Source organism: Mobula birostris, chromosome 1 (genome assembly GCF_030028105.1).
Source record: "Mobula birostris isolate sMobBir1 chromosome 1, sMobBir1.hap1, whole genome shotgun sequence".
Classification (NCBI taxonomy): Eukaryota; Metazoa; Chordata; class Chondrichthyes; order Myliobatiformes; family Myliobatidae; genus Mobula; species Mobula birostris.
In genome coordinates, this window is record NC_092370.1 from 82,417,645 (window position 1) to 82,436,083 (window position 18,439).

The 18,439-nt window shown below is 42.0% G+C and overlaps 1 protein-coding gene across 6 annotated transcripts in view; it reads left to right on the forward strand.

The window, feature by feature from the left end:
• LOC140197714 (intermembrane lipid transfer protein VPS13B-like) overlaps nt 1-18,439 on the forward strand; it is a 1,066,299-nt gene that overhangs the window by 906,232 nt on the left and 141,628 nt on the right. For all 6 annotated transcript variants that reach the window (XM_072258131.1, XM_072258103.1, XM_072258121.1 and 3 more), the window contains exon 38: nt 2,784-2,985. In XM_072258131.1, coding sequence (XP_072114232.1) covers nt 2,784-2,985 — 202 coding nt within the window. The remainder of the gene's footprint in view (nt 1-2,783; nt 2,986-18,439) is intronic.

Sequence of the window (18,439 nt, forward strand, 5' to 3'; positions counted from 1 at the left end):
TCAAAGCAGCTTGTTTGATTGGCACCCTGTCATTCTCTCCCTCTGTCCTGGACACAGTGCAGTTACTTCCCTGTCTACTCTGGCAGCGCCACCCAAACCCTTGTCTTTGACTACTGAGAAGATCAAAACTAATGAGATCACCACCACTTGCAGCTTGTCCACATCATCATGACTTGGAGATATATCACCATTCCTTCATTGTGCTGGGTCTGCTATATTGATAATTCTGTGGGAACACCTTCAACAGAAAGATGAGCAATGTTCATTAGTGATATTCTGATCCTGGAAAATAAATAAATAAACAACCCCCCCACCCCCCCAACCTTCTACCCAGTTATTCTCCCTTCATCTTCCTTTTACCCAGAAGACAGAAAAGTTTTAAAACACAGACTACCAGGCTCAATGATGAATTTTATCCCCTGTATTAGACTGTTGAATGGACCTTGTGTGATAAACATTTTCTCTTGATCACAGTCATGGTCCTTACACTTTATCTGCCTACCTGCATTGCATGCTGTCTATAACTGTGAGACCATATTCTGCATTATATTACAACTTAGTATTTTATACTATCTTGATGTGCCTAAATATATGAAATAATCTGTCTGGATGTCATGCAAAACAAGCTTTTTGCTGTATCTCAGTGCATGTGATAGTAGTAAGGCAATTACTATCAATATTGAGGTTGTGTTGTGGGAGCTTGCCACTTTCCAAAAAGTTGTCAACAGCAGCAGCAATGCTCCCCAGGGTTGATGGTTAAATCTGGTAGTGCTAAGTGTTAAGTTTAGCTGTGAGTTACTATGAGAGGTTTATCTGCCCTTGCTATTCTTATGTTTCTCTGTGATCCCAATATGATAATTTTCTTCAAAGGTGGTTTCTCTTTCTCTGAGAGTATTTAGCCATTAAAAAGTCACCTGGACAAGGATATAAAAGCTTAGATAGGTGTCTTGGTTGGCAAGGGCCAGTTGGCCCGAGGGGCCTGGTTCTGTGCTACATGACTCGATGACTCTATAACATTACTCTAGCCTGCTGTATCCCACTATGTGATGTTTGGCTTGAGGATGTCTGAGTGTTTCTTTTGGCCTTTCCATTTCTTTTCTCTATTGAACTAAATGCACAGCAATTGTTTTGCTAGGCTTGCAACAGATTCATGTATACAGTGCCCCACCTCAGTTGACACTAGATAACCAGGACTTCAATACACAAGATGTTGGCCTCTTGAAAGATGCAAATTCATGCAGGGATCCTAACAGTTTGTATTGAGGCTCTTCCAAAGAAACTATTATTCCAGGTTTTCAAAGGCCATCCAAGTCTAGCAGCCTTAGAGGAGAGTTACGCTTGCCACAGCTTTTAAGCTGAAAGTCTACAATGTATTTGATCTTCTTGTTACTGGGTATGCAGCAAGACAACCTGCTGAAGGCAGGGGTGACACATCAGATTCTGTGCTGAATCTGAACATCTGGGTTGGTCCACTGGAAGCAACCCCTGTGGAGGTAAGCGATGTGTTTATATTTGTTCAGTTCCTAGCTGTCACTTCAGATTGCCTTTGCTCAATCAGCTCTGTGAAACTTGTTTTCCTAAAGTTTAGTGTTAGTTCTGGGCTATCATATGCTTCAAAGCGACGATTACGTGCTTTGTCTAGGTTCTTTTTGAGTATAGAACTAAAGTTGGATTATTATTGCCAACAATAATTTGTTTGTGATATATAAATGGCTATATATAAATACAGTATATTTATGAATTGTATGAAAATGTAGGGAGTATGATTAGTAAATTTGCAGATGATACAAATATTGGTGGAGCTGTAGGTAGCAAAGTGTTGTCTAAGGGGACATAGATTAGTTGGGAAGTTTAGTGAAGCAGTGACTGATGGAATTTAATTCAGTCAAGTGAGGTAGTGCTCTTTTGAAGGTCGCATTCTATCAGAACATATAGACTAAATGGCAGAAACCTCAGAAGCAATGATATACAGAGAGGCCTGAAGAGCACATCCATAGTTCCCTGAAAATTGCAACATACATGGGCAGAGTAGTGAAAAAGGGCATTTTTGGTATGCTTGCTTATACAAGCAGAGCAATTGAATGTAAAGGGTGTGATGTTGCAGTTGTACGAAATGTTGGGAAATAGCTCATGTGGTTGGTCCTTTCTCCTGCTCAATATACAAGGTTTTAAGGAGCAGTAAACATGCCTTGCCTCTTTAAATGCCTGTCTGAATGAATCTCAAATGTTGTGAATGCATCTGACTCCATTACTTCCACAACGATTTCCAAATATTAACCACTCTTAGTATAAAAAAAAACTTGCCCTTCTAATCTCCTTTAAAACTCCTTCCTCTCACCTTAAGCCCATGTCCTCTTGTTTTTGAAAAGATTCTGGCTAACTACCTTATCTCTACATGTTAGAATTTTATATACCTATATCAGGTCACCTTGCAGCCTCCTTCAATCCAGGGAAAACAGCACAGCTTGTCCAGTCTTTCCCCATAACTAAATTTGTCCAATCTAGTCAATATTCTGGTGAATCTCCTCTGCTCTTTCTCCAACACAACCGCATCCTTTTTATAATGTGGCAACCAGATCTGCACATAATACTCGAATGCTGTAACAAACCCAATGAAATTTTTATTTATTGCTGGCTTCAAAAAGGCCAAACGTAGTTCAATCATAGAGAAATGAATTCCAAACTCTATTAGTCAGTCTGTTTTAAGTGGATCTTTGATTTTTAGTGTTGTGTTCCCATGCACGTTATCAGTAGTTGTGCTACTCTTTTTGGTTTCTATTTAGATATTCTGGGGCCAAGAGCATTTGAACTGCCTGAATCTGCTACATGAACTTCTCCAAGGCTATCTCAGGCAAGATGCCAAGTCACAGATGTCAGACCACACACAGCCACCACCATCTATCATGGGCAGACACCAGGCTTTCAATACTGAACATAGTTCTGATGATTTGAGAACTGGGCAGTTTCAATATATACAAGATGCAGGTACGTGGAATTATTGCTCAAGTATTTATGTTATTCTATTATATTAAAAAAATCTCTAGATTGTGGAGTTGACAGTAACAGATTTACAAACAAGAGCCGCCACTTGCCATCTCCGGTATTGCTCCTGCAACAAAGCAAATGAGGAGTGTACTTCAGGTCTTCAAGCTTTTTATGTCACTAGGTAAATTGCTGATGAACTGTTGCTTAACCTTATTTTAGTTCTGTCACCCTTAATATGTCTTGGTGTAAAAATTCTATCAGTTTTAGCACCAGTCTCAGTGGCTCTAAATGACTTCTTTCTTTTAAAGTTCATTCCTGGACCTTACCTCTTATTCCAACATGAGTAAATGAATACCAAAAATAAATAAGCACACGTTTAAACTGTATCATTTCAAATCATTCAATGAAATCTTTTGACTATTTTGTCACAGTGGAAGGAGGATGCAGGTGGGGGTGGGGCAGGAGGGCAGGGCCTCATTTGTTGCCAATGCCGTTCTGTGAGTGCACCCAGCTACGTGAATCATCAGGAGCCAGGTTTTCAGTAGAATTCTGGGACAAAAAAAAACATCCTAGGGCAAACAGCTTGGACCAGGGCAAATGGGGTGGACTTTTTGGTTTTGGAAGCTCTCTGTAATATTTCTCTTCAGTGACTGAGAATTCCCAAGCATGGGAGTGTGATAGCATTTGTTTAACTTTCCAAATACAGAACTTGGAGAAAACACACCTGGAGTTTTGCAGAAGCATAATCAATTTTATTGGAATGTCAAGCTAAATATTTCAAGACAGGCAATCAAAATCTGTTTTGGAGGTGGATTATAGGAAGGACTTGAGGAGAGAAAAGGCATTTTTGTATGTAAGGGCTAGATGTCCAAAGAAATATCAGTGACAAAGACAAGGAGTTGTGATGAGGGAGCTTAAAAGATTAGAGTTAACGGAATTCAGATTTCATACATTGATTGGATGAAGCAGGGTGGTGCTGGTGTTCTGTGCATTATGTTGAGAATTATCAAAGTTGAGTACGAGACCAACTATGGAATGGGATTGAGATAGAAAATTAAAGGATATGCAACTGGAAACTCTCACTCATCTGATGGATTGAATGGAGGGGATCTGTGAAGCGCCCAATCTGCATTTGGTTTCTCCAAAATATAAATCATAAGCCCTGAATGCAGTATAGTAACTTAGCAGAACTATACTGCTTCATCTGAAGTACTTGGTGCCAGGAAAGAAGGAAACAGAAACTGAAACAGAAAATGCTGGCAATACCCAAGCAATAGTGAAAGAACCTTTAAGTTATTGATTTTGCATCATTGATCTGAAATGTTAAGTTTGTTTCTCAGTCCACAGATATTGCTTAACCTGCTAAGTATCACCAATATTTTCTGTTTTTACTTCAAGTATCCAGCAGCTGCAGTTTTAGTTGCATTTCCATTATAGAATAATCTCGACAAGGTGAAAGGGCAGGTGATTCCATTGTATTGGAAGATATAACAGACTTGAATGATGTTGGGGTGGAAATAGAGTGCAAAATCAGCCCAATCCTTACTTAGGGTGGAAAGTGACAGACTGAGAGAGAAGCAAGGGGAGTGAAACAGACGTGCTTCAGATACTATTAACGTTTTCCTATGCAATCCAGTTTAGCCTGTAGAGAAAGGGAATCAATGGCAAGGTTACAAAATAACTGGCAAGAGCCTTGGATTTAAGTTGTTAGTTTTTAGTGAAATTAAACTGACACTTGTGTTTCATGCTCCTTGGATATTAGCCAGATGTCAAACTTTCAATTACACTGATTAGTTCTATCTCATGTTCAGTGAACAGACTGCAAGCATTAATGACTCTTCATGCTGTCAAGGATCAAGGACAATTGTAATGCCAAAAATCATGTTGCATAAAACTCATTGTCTAATCATATTTTCATTTTAAACCCACTAAATCAACGTACTATGCTTCACGCATTTGGAAATATTCATAAAATTGAGACTCTCACACTGAAAGTTGATATACAAGGCTGGCTGAATGCCGAATTGGTACAGGTTTTCTCCCCATTCTTTAAAACTATAAGTGATTGTGCATCTCACTGGCTGAGTGGTAGCACTCGTGCCTTTCATTTGGAAGGACGTGTATTCAGCAACTACTGGAGTGCATGAAGGGAAGACAGTTGATGAAGTTGATGGTAGTGGTGGTAGACATTGTTTACATGAACTTTAGCGAGGCTTTTGACAAAAGTTCGACATGGGAATCTGGTCCAGAAGGTTAAGTTGCTTGGCATTCAGGATGAAGCAGTCAGTTGGATTCAACATTGGCTTAGTGAGCGAACCCAGAGAGTGGTAATACATAGATGTTTGTCTGACTGGAGGCCTGTGACTAGTGGTGCACTTTGAAAGGACAAATCAAGTTTCGACTTACACAGTGAATGGTAGGGAACTGAGGTGTAGATAAATAGATAGATAGATAGATATACTTTATTAATCCCGGGGAAATTTGGTTTTGTTACAGCGGCACCAACCAAGAATAGAGCGTAAGTATAGCAATACAAAAAACCCCAACAATCAAACACCAAAATGCAAACTATGCCAGATGGAAAATAAGTCCAGGACCAGTCTATTGGCTCAGGGTGTCTGACCCTCCACGGGAGGAGCTGCACGTTCAATGGCCACAGGCAGGAACGACTTCCCGTGCCGCCAAGTGTTGTATCATGGTGGAATTTGGCCGAAGTCCAACAGTAAAAAGTTCAATATCCAGTCTGCAAACACGTTCCTCGATCGTAATATACCCCGGATTGCACCATCCATTGTTAGCCAGAACAGTAAGCACCGACCTCCTTTACGCTTACTGCTCTCAGTGCACTTCCAGTCAGTCAGAACGGTATTACCCACCAAACTCCTCTTCTCCAAAAGTCTCTGTTGTCTCGACCCGGTACTCTTTCCTCGGCTTTGTGATCCCCCTCTGTGTGTTTTCCTCCGGATTTCAGCAGGGGTGTCCACCGCTCTGTTCGCTAAACCGGCCGGTCTTTGCTGGTCCGTAAAATACACAATGCAACCTTGCTTCTGTCTCGCGTGTCGGGATGTAACCATTTCCAGCACTAAAGAAAACCCAAATAAAACTCTCTCTACCAGCATGTTAGAGAGGGTGCAGCTTCGACGTGTTACCGTGAGAAAAAAAATACAAAAAATAACGTAAATTGAAAAGTAAGAATAGATCGGAACGGCTGTACCAGAGTGCATGCACGACCGGCGCCTTGGAATACAGTATTGTCACAGGTAGATGGGAATATAAAGAGAGCTATGAGCACATTAATCTCCATAAATCAGGGCATGGAGTACTGGTGTTGGGACTTATGTTGAAGTTGTATGAGACGTTGATGATGTCGAATTTGGAGTTTAGTATGCAGTTCTGGTCATCTACTTCTGGGAAAGATGTCTCTAAGTTTGAAAGAGTGCAGAGAAGATTTACACTTGAGGATCTAAGTTACAAGGAAAGGTTGACTACATTAGGATTTTATGCCCTGGAGCAAGGGCGAATGAGGGGAGATTTTATAATGGTATACTAAGTTATGAACAGTATAGATAGGGTGAATGTATATAGGGCTGGTGAAAGGTTTCAGCCCAGAATGATGACCGTTTACTTCCCTCCATAGATGCTGTGTGACCTGCTGAAATCCCCCATCATTTTTAAGTGTACCAACATGAATCCCATTTTTTCAGCAACAATCTCCATTAAATTTCAGTTTGTCAGTAGATGTCCTTTTATTCATTTGATCTTGTACTTACAATCCAGCCAACATTGGTATTGGTGTATGAATAGTGTGACACGTCAGATCTATTTTGCCTCATTATGAGACCACATCTAATACTCAATAACAACTGTGACAAATTCCATTTAAATTGCACCTTTAATGTAGCAAAACCACTTAGTGTGCTTCATTCAAAGAGCTGTTAACAAAAAATCTGATCCGTTCCACATAAAAAGATATTGCTGTAGAAGAACAAAAACTTGGTCAGAAAAGTAGGTTTTACAGATTGTATTTAAAGAAGTAAGAGAGGAGGGGAGCATTTGGGGGAAATATTAGAGTTAAGGGCTTTGGCAGCTATAGGCTCAGGCATTAAGCAAGATTAAATGGATATTTAAGACGACAGAGTGAAGCAGAATTATTATATTTCAGAGAGTTGTGGAATTGAAGGAGTTTACAGAGGTGGTTACAGAGAGAAAAGACCCATGGCGGGGGTGGTGTTTGAATTTGAAGTTAAGGGTAAGGATTTTAAAATTAAAGCATTGCTTATTGCTTAACCAGGATCCAGTGTAGTTCAATAGACACGGGGTGAGAGGTACTTAGATTATTTTTATCTGTCAAGTTCACGTGAAGAACAAAGGAATAATGACCAACTCATCTGCTTTACCAACATTGGTTGAGGGACCAAGTTATGGATGTGGGTATTTGTAGAAGGTAATGGACCATGTAAATGGGATTAGTGGAAGGATAATTGGTGGTCAGCATGAATCTGGTGGGCCAACAGGCCTGTTTCAGTGCTATGTGACCTTATGATATTGTTACTAGATACTGAGGAGTGAGGCGGGATGGGGGAAATTGACTACTCCTGCTTTGTTGACTTCTGATGATCCCAAAGAAGGAACGAAGACTGGGCTGGAGAACTTTGGAATAGTCACCTCAGTACATAATGAAGACACAAATGAAAGATTTAGCAACAGATAATTTGAGGCTCAGCTGGATGACATTAAAGCAGTCTTGATGATGCCATAGAGTGAGGTCCAAAACTCAAACTTGTGTATGACCTCGGATGATTCAGTTTCATGTAGTTGCCAGAGGATAGGATGGACTAAGTGGCTTGTGAACAGAATTTTGAAAAAAAAACAAGATTAGAATGCCTACTTTCTTAAATCAAAGCATCTATATATTGGGAGTGATATCCAACAAATAATTTTAATACACAGTTGAAAAAAACACTGATGTGAACAGAAGTCACAGTTGGTAAAATTACAAGCTTAGTTCCTTTCTACTTACTCCAGATTTCCTTTCTTCCCATTGTATGGTGTTTATGATGAGTGAGTGCAAGTTTTGAACTGTTTGGTTGGTGCAGAAATGTTTATGTACCTTTGTTTCAGTCAGAGTAAGATCTTAATTGTACAGGTAACCTCTGTTATAAAACCATTTGAGAGTGTTGTGTGATTAACACATAATATTGAATGTCACTCTATGCTGCCACATCAAAGCAAACTTTAGTGTGTGGTAGTAATATGATCACATATTGGATCATAATACATTGAAAAGCTGAATCTAAGGCTGATATGGAATTTCCAATTGACCAGTAATTAATGTCATCATTCCATAATTTGAAGGTGCTAATGAAAAGCCATAAAAACAGGAAGTTCTTTTAGGATTCTTGTACAGTATATTGATACCCCTTAACAAAATATTCATAAACATGTAACTTCTCAGAAAATTTCTTTCATTATTTGTAATGATGCGTAGTCCCTTATAAGTGATCTTTCAGACTGTGTGGATGCATCACATAATGCTGTCGGGCACTTTTGTCAGCTGTATAATGTCACTACAGCTGCTAGGCAACTTGGATGCTGATGTTTCCTTCATTTGTTAGCCAATGTAGTTACTTGTCAGAAATTTAATTGGTTGTCATGGAAATCATTTTATGTTGTTGATAGCACAAGTAATTCTGCAGATGCTAGTAATCCAAAGCAACTTTTCTTCTCTTTTCCACTCTGGCTTCTTGCTTCCCTCACCTGCCTATTACCTCCCCCTGGTGCCCCTCCTCCTTCCCTTTCTCCTGTCATCCATTCTCTTGTCCTGTCGGATACCTTCTTCTCCAGCCCTTTACCTTTCCCACCGAACAAATTGCAGCAATGCTCTTTCCATTCCCTTCCCCCACACCACCTTTTTATTCTGGTGTCTTCCCCCTTCATTTCCAGTCCTGAAGGAGGGTCTTGGCCCAAAATGTTGACCGTTTGTTCATTTCCATGGACCTTGCCTGACATGCTGAGTTCCCCTAGCATTTTGTGTGAGTTGCTTTATATTGGTCATAATCTAACTTCTTGCCAACCTAAATCCTGATATTAAAACAGTACTCCTTCCCAAATAGGCTGCCAATATAGCTTGTGAGTTCTTCTGGTGTCATCCCTTTTTTTGTATGTCAGAAGATACTATAAGGGCTGGAAATCTGAAATTCAACTAGTAAGCACAGAAATACTGAGCAAGCTAGGGAGCACTGGTAGAGAAGAAACAAGAGTTAATATTTCAGATTGATGACTTCAGTTGTGGAATCTTGCCCGGGTATATCCTGCTCACAAAGAGCAAATCAGCCAATCTACTTAATACAACCCAATCAGCTTTACTCTCAATCATCTGCAAAATGATGGAAGCTGTCATCACTAGTGCTATCAAGTGACACTTGCTCAACCATAACTCAAACCTGGATCAAAGGATGAATTCCAGATGTGTAATGACATCAAGACAGCATTTGACTGAGTACTGCATCAAGGAGCCTGTAATTGCCATAATGTTGTCAAACTCCACTCCTACATTAGGTTATTTTATTTGTTGCTGAAATTCTCAACCATTCCTTTTCACCTGCAAGCTTCACTATTCCGATCCATAAACAAAGGAGATCCTACAGATGATGGAACCTGGAGCAACAGACACAAAATGCTGGAGGAATTCAGCAGGTCAGGCAGCATCTATGGAGGGAAATAAACAGTTGAAGTTTTGGGCCGAAACTCTACAGCATGACTGGAAAGGAAAGAGGAAGAAGCCAGAATAAATTCAAAGTGCAAAGTAAATTTATCATCGAAGTCACCATGTAGAACACTGAGATTCGCGTTCTTGTAGGCACACACAGTAAATCCAAGAAATGCAATAGAATAAATGAAAGACAGCACATAACAGGACGGCCAAACAACCAGTGTGCAAAGGACAGCAAACTGTTCAAATACGATAGAGAGAAAAAAAAGCAATAAATATGGAGCATGAGATGAAGAGTCCTTGAAAGAGAGTCCATAGGTTGTGGGAACAGTTCAGTTGATTGAAGCTATCCCCTCCGGTCAAGAGCCTGATCGTAATAACTGTTCCTGAACCTGGTGTTGTGGGTCCTGAGGCTCTTGTACCTTCTTCCTAGTGGCAGCAATGAGAAGCAAGCATACTCTGGGTGGTGGAGGTCCTTAATGATGTTTTTTTTTCCTACAACTGCGCTCCATGTAGATTTGTTCAGTGGTGAGAAGGGCTTTACCTGTGATGGACTGGGCTGTATCCACTACTTTTTGGAGTATTTTCCATTCAAGGGCATTGATGTTTCCATACCAGGCCATGATACAACCAGTGAATAAACTCTCCATCACACATCAGTAGAAATTGATAAAGCTTTAAATACCGAATCTTCGCAAACTTCTAAGGAAGTAAAGACACTACCTTGCTTTCTTTGTAATTGCATTTACATGCTGGGCCCAGGACAGATCCTCTGAAATGATAACACTGAGGAATTTAAAGTTGCTGATCCCCACCATGTCTGCTCCCTTGATGAGGACTGGCTCAGAGACCTATGGTTTCGTCCTCGAGAAGTCAATAATCATCTCCTTGGTCTTACTGACATTGAGTGAGAGGTGGTTGTTGTCACACCACTCAGCCATATTTTCAGTCTCCCTCTTAACTACTAATTTGTCACCATCTTTGATTAGCTAATGACTGTGGTGTTTCAGGAAATTTAAATATGACCCTGGAGCTGTGCTTAGCCTCACAGTCATAAGTATAAAGTGAGTAGATCTGGGGGCTAATTGCACAGCCTTGTGGTGCACCCGTGCTGACAGTGATTGTGGAGGAGATATTGTTGCCAATCTGAACTGACTGACGTCTGCAAGTGCAGAAATTGTGGATCCAATTGCACAAGGAGGTATTGAGCCAGGGTTTTGAAGCTTATTGATTACTTTTGAAGGGATGATAATGTTGAATGCCAGGCTGTAGTCAATAAAGAGCATCCTATTGTATGCATCTTTGCTGTCCGGATGTTCCAGAGTAAAGCAAAGAGCCAATGAAAAAGCATCTGCTGTGCACCTGTTGTGTCAGTTGGCAAATTAGAAAGGATCCAAGTCACTTCTCAGGCAGGAGTAGATGTTACATCACCAGCCTTTCAAAGCACTTCATCACAGTTGGTGTAAGTGCGACTGGATGATAGTCATCGAGGCAGTGTTCTTCTTAGGCACTGGTGTAATTGAAGCAGCTTGAAGCGAGTGGTTACCTCAGACTGTTGAAGTGAGAGGTTAAAGATATCGGTGAACACTCCAGCCGCTCCAGATCAGCACACGTCTTTAGTACTCGACCAGATACCCCATCAGGCTGGATGCTGTCCATGGGTTCACCCTCCTGAAGAATGCTCTCACTTTGGCCTCGGTGACTGAAGTTTGGTCCAGAATTGCCACTTTGCACCTGAGGTGGCTTTCCAGAGATCATACCTGGACCTCTTGCATCTCAATTGGTCGGCAGACCTGAATGATTCTGATCTGACCCTCAGCAGAATGCGGATCTCATGGTTCATCCAGGGCTTCTGGTGGAAAAAACTCTGAATGATTTTGTGGGGATATCGTCTTCCATGATTGTTTTAATAATGTCCGTGACAACTATTCATTCAGGTCCTCAGCCCAGTCCATCAACTTGAAGCAATTCCATTGCCACTCCTCTGCTATCTGCAACTACCTCTTTGCTGTCCTTATCTCTGGAACCTTACTCTTTAGTTTCTGTCTGTATGCAGGTAGGAGAAGGACAGCAATTGATCAGATTTCCCAAAATGCGGTCTAGGCATGGAATGGTAGGCATTCCTAATTGTAGTACTGTATAACAGTAGTCAAATGTGTTGGGGCCCCTGGTGCTGCATATTCCTTGCTGATGATAATTGGGCAGAGATTTCTTCAGACAAGCCTGACTGAAATCCCTGACTGTGATTTGAAATGCATCAGACTGGGCACTTTCTTGTTTAGTGATAGCAGCATTCAATATCTTGGGTATCTGGTTAACATCAGATTTTAGTGGTATGTAAACTGAAGTCAAGATCACAGAGGAGATCCCTTTGTAAGTAGAATGGTCAGCACATAATTGTTAGATATTCCAGGCTGGGGGAACAAAAGTGCGACAAGACCAAGACCGCTGCATCTGAACACTGCACAGAGTCTATTGAGAAACCCAGACACCCTCCTTTTCCCTTTTCCAAATCAGCTATGTGGCCCATACTGTGTACTGAGAAGGCCTCAGGTCTGATCACCAAATTCAGCATGTTTGGAGTGAGCCATATCTCTGGTACAACACAGAACGGAATAAATCCTCATTTCCCTCCAGTCCAGCAATCTTGTCCTTAGGTCCTCAGTCTTGTTCTCCAGCAATTGTACATTTGCTAACAAGTTGCTGGGTAGAGGAACTTTCAGTTCTTGGCATATCAGCCTGGATTGGAGCCCTCCCCTCTCCTCTCTTCTGGCTATGGCAATATACCTTTGTCTGCTTAAAGGTGTTGTATCTGCATGCTTGAGGGGTTAAGTCACCAAGTCCTTCAGAAGATCAGAATCAGATTCAGGTTTATTATCACTGGCATGTGTCCTGAAATTTATTAACTTAGCAGCAGTTCAATGCAATGCATAATATAGAAGAAAAAAAATAAATAAGTAAATCAATTGCAGTATATGTATATTGAATAGATTAGAAATCATGCAAACACAGAAATAGTATGTATTTAAAAAGTGAGGTAGTGATCAGGAGTTCAATATCCATTTAGGAATCGGATGGCAGAGGGAAAGAAGCTGTTCCTGAAATGCTGAGTGTGTGCCTTCAAGGTTCTGGTAACAATGAGAAAAGGGCATGCCTTGGGTGCTGGGGGTCCTTAATAATGGACGGTGCCTTTCTGAGACACCTGGGTATTTTGTAGGCCAGTACCCAAGATGGAGCCGACTAAATTTACGATCCTCTGCAGCTTCTTGATGGTGAAATCACTAGTTTATTAAGATGGTGCAAAAGTATGTTGCTTAAACAGAAATTGCAGTCTGCAGATTGAAGTGAGTGTAATTCAGAAGAGGTATATTCATAAGTTTTGTAAGCAGCTGGCAACATGTCTCCATGGTTCACCAGCATCATCTTGGTTGTGCTTACACACAATAATAAGAAGGTGGGGGAAGGGAAGAAGCACAAGCTGGTGGGCGATAGGTGAAACCAGATGAGGAAGAAGGTGGGGAAGGGAAATGAAGTGGGAAGCTAGAAGGTGATAGATGGAAAAGGCAAAGGGCTGAAGAAGAAGGAACCTGATAGGAAAGGAAAGTGGATCATAGGAGAAAGAGGAGGAGGAAGGAAGCTAGAGGGAGCTGCTGGGCAGATGAGGAGAAGAGAAGAGGTAAGAGGAGAGCCAGAATGGTGAATGCAAAAAGAGATACGTGGGAGGGGGAGAAATTGCCAGAAGTTAGAGAAATCGATGTTCATGTCGTCAGGTTGGAGGCTATCCAGATTTAAGTAAGGTTGGGTGGTACTCTGACAGAGTCCACCCCCTACCTTTTTAATCTGGCTTCTCTCCCTTTCCTTCCAGACCTGATGAAAGGTTTCAGCCCGAAATGTTGACTGTTTATTCCATTCCGTAGATACTGCCTGACCTGCAGAGCTGCTCCAGCATTTTGTGTGTATTACTATTCCATTACATGCTGGGTCATCCTCCCTGGCTCTGTAAACGAGGTCATCTGAAATTTTGCTATATGTATCCTACCTTTCATTGACTATTACTAATCCATGACCACCGTTGTATGCTGAGCACATGAATTTCAAAATAATGTTACTGCTTTGAAATCCCTTCATATCATCATCCTACTCTTCATGCCTGTGAGTTATTTATGTTTATCCAATTCTGTTTTCTTGATTATCCTTGGATTTAATCGTGCCACCTTTGGAGCCTACATCTTTAGCCACACTTCTTTTCTTTAAAACCTACAGTTCCATTTCTTTTTCCTTAAAACTTAACAAGCTTTTGGTAATCTGCCTTGGAGTCAAAATTTTCCTTGGAACATTCCTACAAATGGGATTAAAACCTTTGCAGACGCGTCTGCTGTCCAATTATCCTCTGTCATTTAGTATGGAGACATTAGTCCTCAACATACTTCTGTGAATGAATTTAACTTGCTACCATTCTCTCTATTGTCAACAGCTTTTTTTCCTCTCAGTTATGCTCTCAATCACTTTATTTTTAGTTTCTGCTCTTGGGGAAAGTTATGCTTGAAGCACTCTATTAAAATATAAGCAAAACTATTATAGATTAAAGATTAGATTTATTTGACTCATGTACAGTATATTGAAACATTAAAACATACAGTGAAATGCATTATTTGCACCACATGACCAACAAGTCTGAGGATATGCCAGGGACTGCCCAAAACATAGTATGCCCACAACTTCCTAACCCGTATGTCATTGGAATATAGGAGGAAACCAGATCACCCAGAGGAAACCTGGAGGTGACAGGAAGAACGTACCAACTCCTTATAGACAACATCAGGAATTGAACCCTAAAGCGTTATGTTAACCACTACTCTACTGTGCCCCACTTCAATGTGGTTATACACTTGCAGGATTTAAGTGAAAGAGCAAGAAAGTAGGAGTAATTTGATTCTTTGTTTAAAAAAAATGGGCTATACAAACAGGAACTGAAATAAACCAAGTTCATTGATTCTGTTCTGCCAGTTAAAGATTGTCGCTGCATTGTATCGTAGCCTTAACACAGTGTACACGTTAGTTTTGTTACTTACGATATTCAAGTCATAACAGATCTATAAATGTTTTGCTTCATTTTCTAATTAACCCCCCACTCCAAAGGCAAATGTTTTCTTTCCAGCATTAGCTTGCAATGGTGTACTGTCGCTGTATCTTATATCCACAGTGCCTCAGTAGAAAATCATTGATTTTAAATTTAGAATATCAAAATGAAAATACTTTTAACATGAAAAGATTGTGTGTTTAGATTTATTTCAGATCATTAACCAAACTTATTTGGACTAGTACCACAACTAAGAATTTAATATCAATCATTGATAATTGACGATTTCAAAGAAAATTTTCAAGTATGTGATTACAGTGACAAGGTTTGGAACAAGGTCTGTTTATACACTGGAATAACAGACTTGCTGAAACTTGAGGTTTGCTTCTTTCATCCAAATAAACCTTAAAACACATCTGGCTGCTTTCTTAAGTCAAAGAACAGAAATTTGGATAAATTAAATTCTGAGATAATCTCTTTATTGGAAAGGGCAGACATCTGTAAGATTCCATAGGTCACAGGAAATATTATCTCCAGCAGATAATACATAAGAACATCTGCAACATAAATGTCTAGGCAACGTCAATAAGCAAACAAGCTATGTCCCATATAGCAAATGGCATAGCTCAGAATTATTTCTCATCTGTCGCAAATCAAGAGAATAATTGTTTTTGCCTGATAAACAGTTGGAACTTGAAAGTGATGTTAAAATAGCCTGTGTCAGAGTAGCAGAATGGGATTTTGTTTGCTGTGATTCAACGCAGCATAACGAATCCCCCAAGATCTTTAACTTGACGCATAAAAACTGTTTTTCATGGAGCTTGTCTAAAAATATCCAGTCCTGCAAGACTGTCCTAATGAATATTAGAAAGTAAGATGCAGGAGCAAGCCAATTGGTCTCTTGAGCTTTTTGCATCATTTAAGAAGATCATGGCTAATTCATTCTTGGCCACAACATCACTTTTCTGCTCTCTTCCCATAGCCCTTGACACCCTTGTAGTTCACATATTTGCAAGTCTCCATATTACGCATATTCACATTTTAATAAGAATTTCTAAGTAAGCCTAACCTGTTTATCATTTTTATTCTAGGAATCAGTCTCATGAGCCTTGTTTTTACTGCCACCATTGCAAGTCTGTTGTTTGTTATCACAACACTCTGGTGTCTCATTCCATTAAGAATAATAATTAGTTTTTTCCATTGTTTCCAAACTAAACAAAAATCTCAGATTTCCACATATTATGCTCCATTTGGTTCCCCTCCCATCTCCCCTGTCTCTCCTTCCCCCTCCTCTTCCCCTCTCTCTTTCCCCCTGCGCTCTCTCTCTCCCTCTTTCTCGCTCTCTCTCTCCCCTCCCCTTTCCCTTCCCTGCCCCTTTCCCTCCTCCTCCCCCTCCCGCTCCCTCCTGCCCCCTTCCTCTCCCTCTTCCTCTCTTTCTCCCTTTCCCACCTCTTTCTCTCCTCTCTCCCCCTCTCTCCCCCTCTCGCCCCCTCTCTCCCCCCTCCCCCTCTCTCCCCCCTCCCCCTCTCTCCCCCCTCTCCCACTCTCTCTCCCCCTTCCCTGCCCCTTCCTCTCCCTCCTGCCCCTCCCCTCTCCCTCTCCTTCTCTCTCCCCTCCCCCACTCTCTCCCCATCCCCCTCTTTCCCCCCTCTCTCCCCCTCCTCCTCCCCCTCTCTCCCCCTCTCTCCCCCTTTCCCCCCTCCCTCCCTCTGCCCCTTTCCCCCCTTCCTCCCTCTCCCTCCCTCTCCCCTCTCTCCCACCTCTCCCCCCTTCTCTCCCCCCTTCTCTCCCCCCTTCTCTCCCCCCTTCTCTCCCCCCTTCTCTCCCCCTCTCTCCCCCTCTCTCCCCCTCTCTCCCCCTCTCTCCCCCTCTCTCCCCCTCTCTCCCCCTCTCTCCCCCTCTCTCCCCCTCTCCCCCCCTCTCCCCCCCTCTCCCCCCCTCTCCCCCCCTCTCTCCCCCTCTCTCCCCCTCTCCCCCCTTTCCTCCTCTTTCCCCCTCTCTCCCCCTCTTTCCCCCCTCTCCCTCTCCCCCTCTTTCCCCCTCTCCCTCTCCCCCTCTTTCCCTCTCCCCCTCTCCCCCTCTCTCCCCTCTCTCCCCTCTCCCCCCTCCCCCCTCTCCCCCTCCCCCTCTCCCCCTCTCCCCCTCTCCCCCTCTCCCCCTCTCCCCCTCTCCCCCTCTCCCCCTCTCCCCCCTCCCCCTCTCCCCCTCTCCCCCCTCCCCCTCTCCCCCTCTCCTCCTCCCTCTCTCCCCCTCTCCCCCTCTCCCCCTCTCCCCCTCTCCCCCTCTCCCCCTCTCCCCCTCTCCCCCTCTCCCCCCTCCCCCTCTCCCCCTCCCCCTCTCTCCCCCTTCCCCCTATTTCCCCCCTCCCCCTCTCTCCCCCTCCCCCTCTCTCCCCTCTCCCCTCTCTCTCCACTCTCTCCCCCCCTCTCCCCCATCTTTCCCCCCCTCTCTCCCCCATCTTCCCCCCCCCTCTCTCTGTCTTAGAGGTTGAAGCCAGATAACAGGATGTATAATTTCCAGGATCTCACATTAGGTCTTGGTTGATTTGATTGGCGATATCTTGGGATACCTTGATATCAAATTATGAGAATACCTCTGAATTCTGGACATTAATCTTAAGGCCCATTCTTCTGAAGTGAAGGAGTCATTGATAACCTGGAACTTGTTTTCCAAATGAGCACTTGCACAAATGTGATGATTGAAGATCGGATAACCTAGACCCTGAAGTGGAGATGACAAAGATGAAGTTGCTTCCCACAGATTTGCAGCAAGGAAGATTGAGAAAAAGGCTGGAGCACTAATACTAATATTTCCATCCTTGGTTGGACATGAAAGGCAGCAGAGGGCCAAGTCAAAGAATATGCTAGCTGATAAATCTTTGGAAGGGCAAAGTAGGACAGGAGGGTTACTTTAATATGATGGATTTTGCCATCGAATTAGCTGATTTAGCATCTTAATTCTGTACAATTAGTAATCTTTATATATTCTAGTTACTCTAAAGCAGCCAGCAAATTGTAACCATCCGTACATATGCCCCAACTCTGGAACTAATGGATAGGTGCAAGCAGAAGTTCTACTCCCAACTTTGACCAGTTCCTGGCCCAAAATCAAAATGAGTGAATTCTCATGTCCAACAGAGAATTCACTCATTTTGATTTTGGGCAAGAATGGACTCTATTCTCTGAAACTGACTTGTGTCCTTATGTTTTTTTTTTCACTAGGTTCTTGTATTTTGTACAGTTTTTTATTCCACTCTCATTTATATTCTGTGTGTTATCTGTATCTACATGCCTATGATGACACTACAAACAAGCTTTTCATTGAACTGTACTTCACCCTATTTGTGAGTATGGCAATAAACTTGATTTGAAATGTGTGATGGTCAATAATCAACTGATGAGAAAGATGTGCCAAAATGTTCGGAAAATGTTTTTGACATAACCCATAGGCTGTTTTATCAGTTAAACTAGTACATGGCCTCAAGACCGTACCCTCGATCTAAACACTAGCCTTTGCTAGATTATATTGTTGCCCTCAAAGATTCAGAAGAGGTGTCCATATCGTGCACATCTTGATAGTTATGGCAAGCACAGTCATCAAATGTCTCATGGCAACAGAAATGCTTTTATCGCCCACATTAAAGGACTCAAAGAGCCGTAAAG